At 40.1% G+C, this 17,444-nt stretch overlaps 1 protein-coding gene across 1 annotated transcript in view; it reads left to right on the top strand.

Moving 5' to 3' along the window:
* Positions 1–10,704, top strand: part of LOC110367387 (gamma-glutamylaminecyclotransferase C-like) — a 28,841-nt gene extending 18,137 nt beyond the window's left edge. Inside the window, exon 2 of the mRNA XM_036129507.1 lies at positions 9,512–10,704. Within this exon, the coding sequence (XP_035985400.1) occupies positions 9,536–10,000 (465 nt within the window). The 5' untranslated portion in view covers positions 9,512–9,535 and the 3' untranslated portion in view covers positions 10,001–10,704. The remainder of the gene's footprint in view (positions 1–9,511) is intronic.
* The last annotated feature ends 6,740 nt before the right edge of the window (positions 10,705–17,444 follow it).

Raw genomic sequence — 17,444 nt, 5'->3', positions numbered from 1 at the left:
GGAGAAGAACTGTGTGTAATTCTGTAAACTCCATGAAAAGGAGACTTTTTGTAGTCGGAGCGGCAGGAAGACGAAAAAACTCATTCTGCCCCCTACAGTAAAGAAACGGTCGGTGGCACTAAAGGCGAAGGGAAGATTCAGCAGGGAGGAAACAAAGCAACAATTTATTCTGTAAGTTGGACTATGTGTGTCTAAGGTGTTTAATATATTATGTAGTTAACCTTTATTTATTCAGGCATCTCACTGAGAAACAAGTTCTCATTTACAAAAAAAAAACTGTTCAAATAGAAATATTTCCTTTTCTAAAAGCTGAGTCCAAACTGAACAATACATCAGAACCAACATTAACTGTGTTCAGTGATCCAAATGCTGAAAGTGTAAAAAGCTTGGTTCTTGTTCACAGAACATCTTTGATAGATAGAAATGACTTCATGGACTTGAACTTTGTTCACTTTTGTTCTCAGAGGAGGTAAAAATTAGACAAACAGCAGTTGTTGAGCAGCCAGCTTTCACAATTAAAGTCCTGTCTGACTTCTTCTGTATCAGGTTAAATGATTTGTTTCTGTTTTTCTTTTCCATCAGACATAAATCTGGTTGATGAGAGCTGAGTGGAAACATCTGCTGGACTCCAGGTGAGACTAGAAACGTAACTTTATATGGTCTCTAATGGAGCTTCTGTCTGTTTTCTCTTTTTCTATTAATCCATCCATCTGTCTTAGAACTGCTCACAGGGGCTAATTAGTATTTTATGTCATTCTTCTTTTAATTAACCTTCATTAGCTGGTCTCTACCTTGGTGTCTGTGTTTTATTGAGGTGTCTCTGTCCTAAATTGGCTCCTTGTGTGAAAGGAGAGAAACATGTTTTGGTGTCAGATGACTAAGTTTCCTCTGGTGCTAACCACTAGTTCCAGCTGAAGTCTTTGGAGTCTGGACTTTGTGGATTCATCTGCTTCAGCAACTTTTACAACATTTATACATATTGATTGTGTAATATATTAACATTTTAAATGCCACCTTGTTTCCATGTCATGTTAGGATTGATATACTGTTGAATAAAAGCTACAGAACACTACATTATATGTTCCAGTTTACAGCAAATAGAAATATTTGGTTATGAGTTCCTGATGCTGGAGCTGATGTGTTGCTGACTCTCCTCCTCTGTCTCCTCTCACAGGGAGAAGATGATCTGCTGGATCCTGCTGCTCATCATCCTCAACTCATGTCTCTGTGGTCAGTTTCCATCTTCTCTTTGTTCAGTCTAAATCCATCAATAATCAGTGAAAAGTCTGTCAGTGAAGGGAACAGATAGCTCTAGAGATGTAGTTTAAAGACTCCCGTGTTCCAGTTCTCAGTGTGTCTGCTCCTCTTTCCCTCTCTGTCTCCTCAGCAGCAACATTTGTAGTGAAAGTGACACAGAGCTCCTATCAGGCAGAGGAGAACCACAACATCACTCTGGAGTGGACCTTCACCACCAGATCCAATGGATCCTGGAGAGATCTGTTCATCTACTGCTGCTCATTAACTCCTAGGAAAGAATCAGTCCTGTATCATGTCCGTGATGGTGTTGAGGTGTCAGAGTCTCAGGATGAACAGTTTTCAGGACGAGTCCAGAGTGACAAAGACGTCCTCAGAGAAGGAAGAATCAGACTCCATGTGTCCAGACTGAGGACTGAAGACTCTGGTCTGTATCTCTGTGATGTGATGACTGATGATGGTTCTGGTTCTGGATCCTGTCGACTCAACGTCTCTGGTGAGAAGAAACAATAGAAATATTTTCTGGTTCAGTTAAACTGCTGAAAAATTTATACATGAAAATTATCTTTATGATAAAGTTATAACCTCTAATCTAAGTTTTGAACATAAATAATTTCATTTTCCCAGCAGCTGCTGATCACCTTCAGCCTCAGAGACCAACTTTGACTCCAGAACCAGAGAGATGGACAAACATCATCTGGATCACAGCAGCAACTTTGGTGCTTTTATGTATTATTGTCCTGGTTTTTAGATTTATGCGTAAGAAAAAAAAGTGTAGAGTATTACATAAACGTCCAATGTGTTTGGGAAACATCATCTGAACTCTTGAAGGACATTTAGAGAAACGTCTTGAACTTCTGTTTGAAATAATTGAAAGACTTCAAAACTTTTAAGGTCTATCATCACAAGAAAACATGACTTTAAATTCATAACTTGTTTTATATCTTGGTACTCACTAGTACTCAGATTAACCGAGTCTGATGTTGTGCCACCTGTTGCTGTAACTTATTATTGTGTAAAGAAGCAGAAAAACAAACCATTTTGACCATGGGCCGGTCCTGAATCCTCCAGAACCTTCCTGGCCACCACGCCTCTGGGTATGACTGACTTTAGCCACTAATTCCTTAGACTATTGCTCTGTAGAGAGGATCCCTGCAGCCCTCTGGTCTGGTGCATTTCAGAGACTAAGAGGTGAACTGCTTCTCCCCACGGCCTTTCTTCTCACAGCAAAGATGCTGGAAACAAAGGAGACAGAAATGAGTGCAGCAGAGAAATATCGGCAGCATGCAGCCTGTGCACAAAGTTAAACAACAGTTAAACTTTTCCTGCTGTTTTCTAAGTGTGGGACCCCAGTCCTTTACTGGAAGAGCCGAGGTCAGCATGATTCCAGTCAGTGGACACCATGCTGGAGCCAGAAGCATGACTGCAGCACCTTAGCAGACACTCCCTACATGAGCATTAAAGCTTATGCTATATGTGTAGAAATAATGACTCTGCTTTATCAATTAAAATGAATGTGGATCCATACTGGGTGACCAGGAAAAGGAAGACATTAGGGAGAGAGTCTGTGTTCAAAGGAGAATATTTTAATAACTACAGGTTACATCATGTTTCCCTGGTGTTTCTAGATTATCAACATTACAACATCCACATTTTTACAAGTCCAAGAAAAATCAAAATGATTCTATTACTGCCATTGTGTGTTGAGCACTTTCTTTATTGTATTTGTGTTATGATGTTGTATATTTTTGTTCATTGTTGTTGTTGTTGTTATTGTTATTTTTCGCTGATGAGGCCAGGGGCCTGTTTCAGAAAGGAGGTTAAGTGAAAACTCTGATTATGTTAACCCTGAAATGAGGGAAACTCTGGGTTTTCTGTTTCAGAAAGGGAGGTAAGTTAAACCTGAGAAAGCAGAGTAAGTCAAGCCCGTTTCTGAAAGAGAGGTAATTTATACTCAGAGTCAGTTACCATGGCAATTTACTCTGTGAACCTAACCTGGTCGGGAGCAGGTTTTCTTGAGAAAACCCAGAGTTTATTTTGGTCTCCTCTCCTTTTTTAAAGAGGAAGTGGTGTTTAAACACCTCATTGATTCTTTGGGGACATATTCATTGCGCACATTTCAGTCACGCAGAGCGCATCAAAGGGAATGAAATGGCATGTCCTTTTATGGATGATCCTGTTGACGAAGAGGCTGTATTACTTCGTAGGGAGTTACATTTACGTCAGGAAAGGATTTTGAGGCCCAGAGTGGATTTTTTGTCATGTCCCTATCCTATCACAGCAATTTATATGGTGTTGTTCATTTGCTAAAAAAGAAAACAAAACAAAAAAGATTTTAAAATAGTTTAAATATTTCCTAGAATTCACCTGTGACCATACACTCACCTCTAGCTTTAGTTTCAGAATGTTGATTTCCAGATCTGCCTTTTGGATCTGGCGGTCCAAGTATACAAGTTCTTTGCTGTTTTTTTCTATCTTTTTAATAAGAAGAAGTCTATATAACTCCTTAACTGGCAACTGAAAATACATTAGATTAGAGTTACATCATGAATGTAGTCTAAAATTCAGAATGAAACTGTGGCATTTACTGTAAATCACTGAACTGTGTCCATCTGTGCACCAGAAGTTGATGGACCTTCCTCCTGCTGTTCTTCTAAGTCAAATGAGAATGAACATTTAGACCTATGTCAAAAATGCTGCTGCACTGCTAGACACTGAATGCCATTTAGTCATTTAATATGTCAAATGTCTGTAAAGCCAGGTAGCTACTCCTATGATGTGCTCAAGGCTTACCTGCTTGAAGTATGTTTTTATATTTCATTTTCAGCTGCTGCCATGTTCTTTTGATGCCTGCAGGATTGCACCTATCCATGAAAATTAAATTAGGTTTAATAAAATACTGTTCTTCCAGTTTCACCTCTGATATTATAACAGTTGGGTAAGTTACTCTAAAATAGTTCTTAATTACTAACTACAAATTTTATCTTCGACAAGTCTAATTAGATTAATGTAATAATTACTGTCTCTACAAAGTATTGGTCTACTTACTAATTTGTTTTACTTTCTTATTAATTACTTTCTAAATCCCAAATCAACCTCAACCACTTGAACAATACAAGGAGAGACAAGAAACTGCACTAAAGCTTCTAATGCTTTCAAATAAACAATATTCAATTGCATGAATTAATCTTAAATTGACCAAAGTGTGTAACTAGAGGGAGAAAGTTAAATTAAAAATATACCTTTTAAAATTTGATATTAAATCCACTATTGTTTCATAGTCTTTAATTTAATCACAGTATTTAGATGACTTAGTAACTTAATTCATTACACCCAACACTGTATAAAAGTAATTAAAATGTAAACTTATGCATTGACTCGAGCAGCTATTTTCACCCAAGCTAACTCTCTCTCCTTTGCCGCTGCAGCCGTGTTGCTTTTTTTTAAATACATGTTCAAATTCTGCAAATGCTTGCATAAGCACATCCAGTTCTGCTGGTAAGAAATATGCACACCTTTTTTTGTCTGACGCTGTTGTCATGGTGACTCGTAATATCTGCACTCCATTGATAATGGCTTTTTATAGTTGTGGTGCCTGCACTTAACTCAGAGTCAGTCAACTCAGAGTTGCTTGAACTAACTAATTTCAGCTGTTCTGAAACCCAAAACTCAAAGTTTCCCATCTCAGGCTAAGTCAACTCAGAGTTCAAGTTTTAACTCATAGTTGGTTGAACCTCCTTATTGAAACAGGCCCCAGTTTGAGTTGTGGAACTGATCCAGAATAATGCCAGTCATAGGAGTGAGGAGGAGACAGAGGAGGAGAAAATAAAACATGCCACCAACAGATGCAGGGCTAGGTGTTTATATTGAATTATAACTCTTGAGATCCAAAGATTGCAGTCCAAACCAAGGCTTTTTGACATGTTATAGTTAATAGGCTGAAAAGGGCAGATTGATTTCAGGTCTCGCTTGTATTTCAGGATGTAGCTGTAGTTTTTAATCCTTAATGTTTGTTTTTTATTTCGTTGTGAAAAACTGCTATAGTACACTTTTATAAGGTGGAGTGGGACTATTCCACCTAAGCACTCACAGACTCTAAACTTTAGTACAAATCATTTTAATCAGCCTGGAAAATATCCAAGTTCTTGCCTGTTGGATAAATAAGACAACTAAATTATAAATATTAACCCTTTATTGCTCTTTTACACTATTGTGATATTTTCTTGTGTTTATTCAGAAGTCCATGCTGTAAATCAACTGATCTGCTGTTTCTGTACCTGATTGTGATAAAGAAACTGATGTTACGACCTAATCTGGTCCAGAACCAGAATAAACTCTATTTTAATATCAGATCCTTTTGTCAGACTTTAATCTAAATAAGAGAGGAACAGACAGTCAGTTATTAGCTGCTTCTATGTGAATGGAGATCCAGAAAGTTAACAGGACGACGACCAGAACTTCCCACTTTATCCAGAGATTTTATTATTGATCCGATCTGATGGAGAACAGAAGTTCTGATTGTAGAACTTTGATCCATTTAACAGGTTAGTTTCAGTTCAGACCTGCAGGAACATGAAGATCAGAGATCAGCAGATGAAACAGGACTGCTGGGCTCCAGTTTTCTAGAACAAAAACTGGTTCTTCATCTTGGTGAGATGTTCTGGTCTCGGTCCAGAGACTCTGACAGGTTTTTATTTTACAGTCGGTTTGGCCCTCAGTAGAGTTACAGCTCAGTTTCAGCTGGATGATGTGTTCATGGACAGCTATGCACTGTAGGACACCACACTACTGTGGCCACCATCTTGTGTCAACATAGACTTATGAGCTGCAGGAGCTCAGGAGTCCCAGCCTTAAAACCTGAATTTCTGCCCCCTAGTGGACAGAGCAGGTTAAATCACAGTGGTGGAGCATTTCCTGCAGCAGCTTCTCCCTCAGACTCTGACCTCATGATGATGGAGAGAGGTTATTTACAGGATCTTTACCAACATGTGGTGCGGATTCTGATTTGGACATTGATGGGTCAGAATCTAAAAATAATTTCCAAACCTCTTATTTCCCCATATTTCCAGTAATTCCTTTAAAGCAGCAGAGTTTCTTCTGGTCCAGTTTCTCCAACAATAGCAGCAGGACTTTGTTCTGTCTTTCAGCAGAGAGAATCCAGCTGCTAGATTCCCACTAAATCTGACCTCAGACCAGTTCTCCCATTGCAGCTGGTATAGGAGCGCATCTACAGCTGAAGGTCTGATGCTGTAACATAAGGAACATGTGGCTGATTGGATCAGTTCACTTTGATTTGTTCTGGTCTAATGTTTTCCCTCCAGAACCACATCAGAACCTCTTAATTTCTGTATTGAATGGTGAACAAGCAGCAGTGATGAAGATGATGAAGAGGAGGAGCTGCTGCTCCAGAAACAGCAGAAATTTTGCACTACCAACGTTGCCGCACTTTTAAAATCCATTTAAATCTACACACTTAACGTTTTCTGTATTTTCGCACCATATTATTTTGTACTGCGCTGAACTTTTTCATATTAATGCCTTTTTGCACCGTTATTTCTGAGCCTACATTCCGATCACGGCTGCATTTTATATTGTAATGTTATCTTATTCCAACTGCAATCTCACTACTCTGTCATAAGCTGTGGGCAACGAAATTTCGTTCTGTATGCACCCTGTACTGGCATCATGTCACGTGCCAACCTGCTACAAATCCTCCACTATCATCCCTGTTCCCAAGAAGCCAAGGACCAAAGGACTTAATGACTTTAGACCCGTCGCTCTGACCTCTGTGGTTATGAAGTCCTTTGGGCGCCTGGTGCTTTCACACCTAAAAAGAGATCCCTGGAAGAGAGCCGTGGGAGGATGCCCGGCCGCGTTGATGTCGCTCTAACCAAACTGACCGACTTCCCAGTTCTGTGCCATGGTAAGCGATGGAACATCACGCCTGTCTGAAAGCATGTTGCTTTAAGTGCTTGCTACTTTGCTATGTTCTGTGGGGTAGCAGAAATAGTGTTTGTTAATGCTTGTTTGTTCGTTGTATTCTGTGGGGAATAATAAATATGGGCACTATTATCCTAACAGAAACAGTGTTTGAGTTTTTATCTGTGTCTTACCGATCTCTTCCGAATCTGAATAAAGATTTCATAAAACAGGGCGTTTAAAGAAAATGCTCCCTAGATGATGGCAACACTCCCAAGTAAACCACACATTAAATAAACCAAAAGGGCTTTTCCTTAAAGAATTCAGTACATTTTTGTAAGTGTGATCATTGAGACGTTCACGTTTTGCTACCAATAACCTGTTGGAGTAACTTGCTCTGATTTCTTTGTTTGTGTGGATTACCATTGGGTTGTTCCGGTGTGGATGTCGTGTAAACGGCCCCTTTAGAAATACTTAAAACCAAGAAGAACATTGAAATGTCCAGTACTTGTTTTACTTGCCTGGTTTTTCACAAAGTGACTCTAAGGCTACGTTCACACTGCAGTCTCAAATGCGACCCAGGCCACTTGGGTATGTGGTCCTGAATCCGATACGTATCTGATCTGTTCAAATGCGACCTGGTTCTTTTCGGCCAGGTCGCATTCGTCCGACCTGTAGGTCATTGATACTCGATAAACGCCAATAATCTGCGTCCTATAATGCAGAAGAAAAATTACACCTATGGCAAGCAATAATGAGGAGAGCAGTCAATGGAGAAAAAGCTCCGGTTAGAAAAGAAATTAAAGATCACAAAATGCGCACCAGCATTATAATCCATGTTTACTTCCGCAAACACTGAGCAAGCTTGCTATGTGTGACGTGCATCGCAGCATAGGAAGAACCCGCCCAATGAGGCGTCTACGTATATAATGTCCATGTTCCCCAATAGAAAAAAATGCGTAAATATTAGGAGTGTTTTGCATAAAATGTGTTTTGGATTAACTTCCGGGTCAGCTGTCTTCTCGTTGTTGCTTTCGGAATAAGAAATGCTTCATTAATAAGTTCTGTCCAAATCAGAATTTAATGTCGTTGAATACATGTAAGTTTCATATCTTTATTGCTCAGAGATTTTGAATATAAAAGTTAGTTGTCATCTTCCAGCTCCTTTATCATAGAAAAGGGGGCTGAGTGGGGTTTGGTTTGAAAACAAGGATTTCAGAAGTTGGTTAAAATGTATCTCAGAAAAAGTATTGTAAGAAAGCCCTAAACTTTGGCAACTCACATTTAAAAATACACAGTTATATTTTACTTACTTCAATTATTAGGCCAGCAATAGATGGGAATGATCCTTCTGATATACTGATATAAGTCAGTGCATTAAGACGGAAGAAATCACTTCTAGGTAAAGGTGTTCCACAGGAATCACTATCTGGGCCACATTTTTATATATATATATATATATATATATATATATATATATATATATATATATATATATATATATATATATATATATATATATATATATATATATATATCAATAACAATGATAATAGCAGTATTTATCTTTATTCCGATGTTGTAGCCCTCATCAAGCCTTAACAGTATGCATAATAAATGTAGTGTTTTAGTAGCTTTGGAGGTGAGGGTGTCAGAATTGGAGACTCGGCTCTGTGCTGTTGAAAAACCAACAGATAGCCGCCCCTTGGATAGCGCGGATCCACAAAGATTAGCTTCACGTTGCGATTCCCCAACAGCACCCAAGCAGTAGGGTAACCAGGCTGGCTGGCTGGGTATAGCTGTAGATTCCAGCCCCCAGGTCACCACCAACCCGTCTGCGTTTCTAACAAATTTTCCCCACTCAGCGACACACCCGCTGAGAAGCCAACCCTGGTTATTGGCAGCTCCATAGTCAGAAACGTGGCATTAGAGACTCCAGGGACCATAGTCAAATGCCCGCCAGGGGCCAGATCGGGCGACATCAAATCCTACCTGCTAACTGCTGGCTAAGGATAAGCGTAAATACAGTAAGATTGTTATTCACGCTGGCGGTAATGACACCCGGTCACGCCGATCAGAGGTCACTAAAGTTGGTGTTGCTTCGGTGTGTGAGTTTGCTAAAACAATGTCGGACTTCGTAATTTTCTCTGGTTCCCTGCCTGATCTGACCAGTGATGAGGTGTTTAGTCGCATGTCATCATGCATCAGGTGGTGTCCTGAAAACATAAAAGTATTTATCAAGAGTGTTTTCTAGATTTTATATGATTATTTAATGCTCTTTAAACTGACCTGTTTAGTTGATCTGCTTTTGAACAAACAACCCCTTCTTTATTCCCAGGTGCCTTCTTCTTCTTCTGTCCTCATGCATCGCGTCTTTGTTTACGGCTCCCTAAAGAGGGCGCAGCCAAACTACCCTCTCATAACAGACAGCAGTAATGGAAAGGCGGAGCTCCTCGCCACAGCTACAACCGTCCAGAAGTACCCACTGGTGATCGCTACTCAGTACAACCTCCCCTTCCTCCTTAACCTCCCGGGACAAGGCCACAGAGTCCATGGAGAGCTCTACAGAGTGGACGATAAGATGCTGAAATACCTGGACTGGTTCGAGAACATCCCCACCATGTACCAGCGGACTGCAGTAGAGCTGGAAATCAACGAGCTGGCAGACGTGGCGGACAACGAACTATCGCCTGGGAACATCACTGAGGCGTCTGTGTACAGCACCACCACCTACCAGCCGGACTGGCCCTCGCTGCCGGCGTACCAGAGCTACGACTCCAACGGAGACCACGGCCTGAAGTTTGTACTGAGGAAGGATCGCCAGTAGGCCTCAGCGCAGCGATGTTAATGACTTCAACCTCTGTGCAAAGCTAAGAATTACTGAAAGAAAATCACCAATGCAACTGAGGAAGTTGTCCATTTATGTTGATTTAAAAACAGATTAAGCACTTTTCTACAGGTCTGTACATAAGTCTTTGAGTCATACCTGCTTTTGTTGTTGATTCATATAAGTCAGGTTATCTTTTTATTTAGTTGTTTTGAGCACTTGTTTGCCGATAAAACTGACAGTGGATAAATGAAGTGATCCTAATATTGCCTTAAATCCAGAAAAAAATGTCTCAATTATACTAGCAGATGGACAAATTTATCCTGAATATGAAACTGTGTAAAAATGTGACTGGTAATAGTGTTTTGAATGTTTTTCTATGTGTTTTTGTAAGCCAGATTACGGACTTTTCTACAGTTCTGTACATAAGCCTTTCAGCCATACTGGACAAACAGGTGAAACACAAAGACTAGAGTCTGGTGATCAGAGGCTAAAGTCTTTGGATGTAATTTATTACGCCATGTTTCACCTGAAAAATACAAGATCTGTCTAGTTTATAAAGAAACGCCTTCAAGTTGCCATGACCAAGAAAGGCTATTAAGTATTTAATACGTTTCTGTAAGTGTGATCATTGTTCATGTTTTTTACCATAACTTTGTGCAGTAATTCGTTCTGATTTCTTTATATGTGTTTCTGCAATTTCCCTCTGGGATTATTAAAGTATGTTTGATTTTTTTTTTTTTTAATACGCTTCTATCCACATGATGTGATGACTAAATCCGTCAATGCAGCCATTAATTGCTATGCCAGACGGCTTAAGTTTATCATATGAATGCATATGCCACAGTGCATTGGTCCTGCTGATGCACTGCCAACGTCGGACATGTCGTGCTCGCCGAAGTTCCACTCCCTCTGGATCTAAAATTTTGATGATCATCCTCATTGTGTTCTGGGAAACAAAAAACCCTCTTTGAATGGCACGCTGATGTAACCACCGATAGCCTTGTTGTTGACCACTACCAGACAGCTCCTCTTCCACGAAAGATGCAATTTCTTCTGGATCCGTTTGGTTCTTTCTTCACGTAAGAGTTGTCATAAAATGCAACGTTATTCTGATAATATTATGACTTTATTCTTATAATGTTATGACTTTATTCTCGTAGCTTTTTTAAAAAATCTTCTCTAGCCTGGCCCTAATACTCCATGGAGACTTTCCCCTCAGAAAGTTAGATACATTTTTTAAGCTGATTGTCGGGTCCAATATGGCAGCTCCTCACATCAACAGTATACTATGATAAAACCCGGTTGTTTTACAAGGCACAGTATAGAGTGCATCTAAAATTAATGTTACATTTAGCAGCAGCAACTCTGAACAAACAAATTAAAGGTGTTTTTATGTGGAAGGTACAGCTTCAAAGGACATTTTTGTTTTGACATGGCTATCGTTGAAAATAAGAATTGGTTCTGAACCAACCTACCTGATAAAATAGTGGTAACATAAAAAAATTGTAATTTTATGAGGTACAAACAAAACAATAGCCTTTGCTGGCCATATTGGAATCCTAACCTTTTGATTTTATTTTGGAATCTTGACTTCCCTGATTGTATTTACTGTAATGTTTTTTACTCCCGTTTACCCCATTCTCTGCTCCTATTTTAATTTTCTGAGGCAAGTGGAGCAACGTCAGTCTGCCTTTGTCTGTTGGGCCTGTGGTTTTCTATTGCCACCATCCAATGGACTGAAGGTGTACTGCAGTTTTCTTCACAACTTAACCGTATGTCATTAGGCTGATTTAAATAAATTACTCATAGCAATGGAAACACATTTTAACACAACTTAAAATCCCCAGTCTCTGCTTTACCCAGATAACCCAAAGCCCAGGGCTCTAAGTCTCTTGACTTTTAATGAACAATGGTCTATTTTTAAGACACGGTGGAAATAAGCATCTGATCTGAGTGAGAAAATCAGCAGGAGAGCAGTAGAATATCAGTTTATGGAAACATGATAAAGGCCTATAACCCCCACTCCCAACAGGAAAAGTGAAGTTGAAGTTGAAAGAAGTCTGTTGAAGTTGAAAGTGAAAGTAACTGTTACTCCAGAGATGCTGCAGATCTTATTGTAAGTCACATGATCAGGGCTGGGTGGAGTTTATTTTAGACTGAGAAACTCAGCAGTAGAACAGCAGACAGTCAGAATATCAGGTCATGGTGGAAACAGAGTAAATAGTGAAAAAAGAGTTTGCTGTAAATCACATGTGCAGGGTAGAGCTTGTCTATGCAAGGACTGAGAGGAAGAGGACACCAGAACACCAGATCTAAGGCAGCGTGAAACATTAAGGTAATATTTTGTATGATCATGATTCTCAGCTACTTGTTTTTATTTTGTTTTGTGTTTTGCTTTCTGAAGAACAAAATATAAATCTGAAGGTTTTTATTTTAAGGAATGACTGCTGTTTATATTTTTGATGTTGCGTCTTTGTCAATGTTATAGTAACATGTTGATTTTAATTTTATTCTATAAAAAAAACATGAATTAATTCAGTTTCTTTCTTAAGTAATAGAAATTGAAATTTTTCACACACCTCCTGCTGGTGGCACCACAGCTTTAAGAGTAGTCTGACCAAAGTTTTTCTGTAGTGAGAATCAGATATTTTATCCATAGCAGGATCTTCTGTCAAAGTATTAGCTAATGGTCTGAACTATGACAATGTGAGCCTGCCACATAAAGTCTGTTTTGTCTATCTGTAATCTCCATAGGTATCTACAGCTTTACTGAAGTAACTGAAGAGTCATGAGTTTTGAAAAAATGTTTGAGCCAAACATGGGACATAGCCCAGTTTCCCAGGTAAGTTCCCTTCACTTCCATTAATGTGATCAGAGTAATATGAGAATGTCATACTTTTGTTTTACCTATAAACACAAGAATCAAATGATCAGATTATAGTGGATTACTTTTAATGTAAACAAATGTAACAAAAGGCTGTTTCCGAAGTTGAGACAAGAAACAAGCATGCAGACAACCATAACATGACATCATATGTCCATTCCTATTTCTTTTGTATTTTTTTGGTATTCTTTTTGATCCATTGTATATATTCACTGAAGATTCACTGTATATAACTGAATGCACCTTTCCTACTCTGCACCTTCTTGTATGAGCCGATGTGACGAGTGAATTTCTCCATTGTGAGATCAATAAAGACTATCTTATCTTATCTTATCTTATCTTAACATATAAATAAAATAAAATAACTGTCATTCTAGAAAAGAGAATAATGTTATCAGTAAGAAAAAAGAAGCATTCTGAAAAACTTTAACAAGACAGATATTTAAAAATAAAACATATGATCCCATTGCATTTATCTTGAAATATAAAATGCTAAAAATATGACTAATATAATAATTGTTATCAAGACATTAAGATCATATTGATATGTGATAGAGGAAACCAAGGATAAACATAGTTTAATAAGCAATCAAATGAAGTGACGCGATTAAAAGCCTCACTTTTACAAAAAGCCAGGCTAAAAGGATAATTCTAATAATTTGCTTTTTAAAACACACTCAACTGCTCTAATAGAAAATATCCTGTACCTGTATATCACTTTTATCAAGTTGGTGGACTCCAAAGTGCTTTGCACATATTCAACGTGCTGACAATGATAAGCTACATATTTACCCACAGCTTCTCTAGGCAGAAGCAAAGCTGTCATACAGATGGCAACACTGGGCTCTCTGTCAGTGGCTCTCTGACCACTGGCAGTAGGAAAGGCGGACAACAGCAGAGATGGACAGATGTGGGTTCAAATGAGCAACCTGCTGGTTATAGGACAAACTCTTATCTCCTAGGCCACGGTTGCGAAATCTGTAGGATGGCTTTTTCAAGGGTGAGACCATAATGAATAATAGAAGTCTCACACTGAGTTTTAGTTTCCCCCTCTAGTATCCAGCAAAAGACCTATAGACCTGGAGCTAGGTGAAGCTAAAAAGCAGAGGGTCTGCTGGGTGTGTGACATGATAGCAAATGAGTAAAATAGTTTAGACCAAAACTATTAATACTTTTTTCCCCCCAGTGTCCTGTCTAGCAATGTGACAATAAGAATTGATGTCTCAATGCCAAATAGAGCTCGACAGATTTTACTTTTACAAGTGGAGCAAACAGCTTTCGCCATAGTGCTCCGCTTGATTTATGCATGTTAATAGCTTTATTGTGAATTCTGCAGGGAGAATTCCAAATTATATGGACACTACAATAGGAAAGTAGGAGAGTAAAGGAAGAACAAGAAGAGAAAAAAAAGAAAGAAGAGGTGAAAGAAAGAAGAGATAAAAGGGAGAGAATGATAAAACGTCCTCTGTCTGCTCCATCACCTGGAAAGAGACACAAAAAGAACAGCACAACCAACAGACATAAAGCAACAGATACAATCGAGTAACACCTTGATACCATTGCTAAATCATATGTATTATTATTTAAGCTGACATGTGTAAAGTGATACCTGAAACAAGAGTGAAAGAAACTAAATAAATAAATAAATTACAGGCTTTCTGTATATAAGTGAACATTTAATACCTGGGACCCACCACCTGTGGGAGTTTGTGAGAGTGCACTAGTTTAGGTGAAAATTATCCAGAAGGAAATGGCTTGATAGTGATTGTGGAGAACCGAAGACCCGCCTTCCCCGAGCACAGAGGCAGGCGTCAGGGGACCCATAATCTCGGACTCCCAAAGGGGCCCCCAACACAATGCGCCCAAGAGGGGCCAACACAGGAAATCTGCATGGGCTCTGCCAGCAGCCAGCCGCGCTGAGGTGGTCCCGGCCATGGGCCCTGAGGGCCAGAGGCCCTAGGGGCCCCGCGGCGGGTGCCAGGCCCCCCAGGGGTTGGCCGGGCCATTCCGGGCCATTCCCCGATGGGCGCCGGCCCATTCCCCGATGGGAATGGCGCCCATCCGGGAACCCGCCCGAAACCCGAGGACCGGCAACGCGCCAGAGGGCCAAGGCGCCTGCCAGCGCAGCGGAGGAGGGCAGGACGTGGGGGGATGGGCTCCGCACCTAGCGGAGACTTGAGATGTTCTTGGGAGAGGGAGCGGACCGAACCCGAACCTGAAAAAAAAAAAACTCATTCACACCATCCCTCCCTAGTGCCCCACTCACCACACACAGACTTAAAAAAAAAAAAAAAAAAAAAAAAGGGCCGCTGTACACACATTCCCACATAACACTTACATCCAACAATCCCAAGTGGGGGGGTCACCACAATTAAATTAATCTGCCAAATAAACACCGTTTTTTTTCCACACAAGAGGTATATTAGAACGTTTTGATATCACTAATATAAGAACAAGTAACTCCGTTGGTCAAATTTTAATCCGTTTTCTTCGTCGATATTCAGCTGTACAGAGCGAGGCGTGCTCCCACGACAGGGGATGCATATCTCGGTAGGGATGCACTTTTCGGCATAACACCTGGCTGAGCGGTTTGCAGCTGGTCATTTAAAGTCCTCTTGTCTTGGTTTGCACAAGAGGCTGTCCACTAGTATAGTGGGTGAAAGCGGCAGGGATGCTTAAGTCCTTGACTGTTGCGAAGACGTTCGCAGCTTTGATAAGTGGGGACCCCGACCATTATACCAAAAAGGCGACCATCGGATGTGAGGCCTTTCCAACCCATCAATCAGTGGTGCGCTCCGATCAGCACCTGGCACTCAGTGAGCCGGGCGTGGTACACCATCACACCAGAGTGGCAAAATGGTTAAAAAAAACTTGGTTTATTATTTTGTTTACAGTTCAGCTTGGATTTTATTTACTGCGCAGCATGGCTGGCACTACAATAATCTATAGTGTACTTATTGATTATTATACGCTTATAATAACAATGAAAAACAAACAAAAATAGAGTTTGGCCTATCTTCCCAAAGTAAGAGTTGTAGTACTAGATGAGGTTATCTATGTATACTACAAGTTTGGTGGCACTATAATGATCAATAGTGTAGTCATTGCTCATTTTATACTTATTCTATTGATAAAATAGAGGTGCCATTTGCCATTTAGTCTTTCTAACTTTACCCAAGTTGGATCCGCAACTTCAGTAAAGTTAGAAAGATATTCACAGATTCGGCTTTTCCGGATCAATAACTCATCGGCGGATGATTTATTCTACAAAACAGACACCTCTCTGTGAAACCACAGCAAGGCAGACAGTCAGCTACAACCGTAGTTTCCTCAAAACGAGTCTCTCACCGCGCTGGGAGAATTACATTGGACCCAATGCAGAGCTCGCTGCTCCGCAGATGCTTAGGGACCGTGTGCAAGTTGCAACTCCAGAAAAAAATAATCAGAGAGAAATATTCAACAGCGTCACCAAGGAGAGGTGGATTGTTATCAAATTAATTTCATGTGTATCTGATCTCATGTATATCACACCACATTTATTTGATTTGAAAATAACACATATTTTGAGGAATTTCCCAAAGACTAAATGGCAAATGGCACCTCTATTTTATCAATAGAATATGTATAAAACGAGCAATGACTACACTATTGATCATTATAGTGCCACCAAACTTGTAGTATACATAGATAACCTCATCTAGTTCATACTACAACTCTGACAGTGCGGATCCATCGGTCCGATCCGGATCTGCGCGTCATTGCGCAACTCCTCCATCCAGTTACGACATCAGCTGCTGATGAGGTGGTTGTATCGCTCTCACCTCAACCTTGCATTCATTAAGGAAGTCAGAGCCTCAGAGTTGAAGCGGCGCAGCGCAGGACGCCAAGGTGAGATTCTCTCTGTTCGCTGGTAGATGGTGGGATTCATTGATATTCCGTAGCTGTTTTAAAGTGTCAGCCCCTGCGATGTGTCATTAATGGTGAAGGAAAATCTAAAACATTTAAAAACGTGTCTGTGCGTTATCTGAGCCTCGGCGAGAATGTTTTAGACCAACTTTAGCCGGCTCATCGATGGTTTAGTGTGTCTGATGTCCTCTTTAAGTTGACTTTTTTTTTTTACACCCCCCGGTAACATTTATGTAATGACCTTAAACTGCTCTTTCATTTTTCACGGCAAACGTGCGTCGTTTTGTTCACGAACTGAAGCAGGAAATAGTTTTAAATATCAGGTAGAACCAGAAAGTCAGAGATGGCTGTCTGCCAGTATGTATATGAAGTGAATGAAAGGTTGTCGGTGGGAGGAGCATGCGTCTCTACAGGCGTCTGTCAGTTAACCCACAGCTGGGGTTTCTATGGAGGGAAGTTTGCCTTTTTATTATGCACTCAAACGTTATACCAACTATGTATAGTGACGTCATCAGAAGGGGCAGGACCCGAGTCAATCTGGCAGCCCAGATTTGCAACCAGGATGTCCTTGAATGAGATGTTAAGATCATCCGAACACAGCAAACATTGATCATGTCTCAAACTCTTTATGGGAACCTCAAGATTTCTCTC

The sequence above is a fragment of the Fundulus heteroclitus genome, unplaced genomic scaffold (assembly GCF_011125445.2).
Source record: "Fundulus heteroclitus isolate FHET01 unplaced genomic scaffold, MU-UCD_Fhet_4.1 scaffold_178, whole genome shotgun sequence".
Taxonomy (NCBI): Eukaryota; Metazoa; Chordata; class Actinopteri; order Cyprinodontiformes; family Fundulidae; genus Fundulus; species Fundulus heteroclitus.
This window is presented reverse-complemented; position numbering and strand designations above follow the sequence as displayed.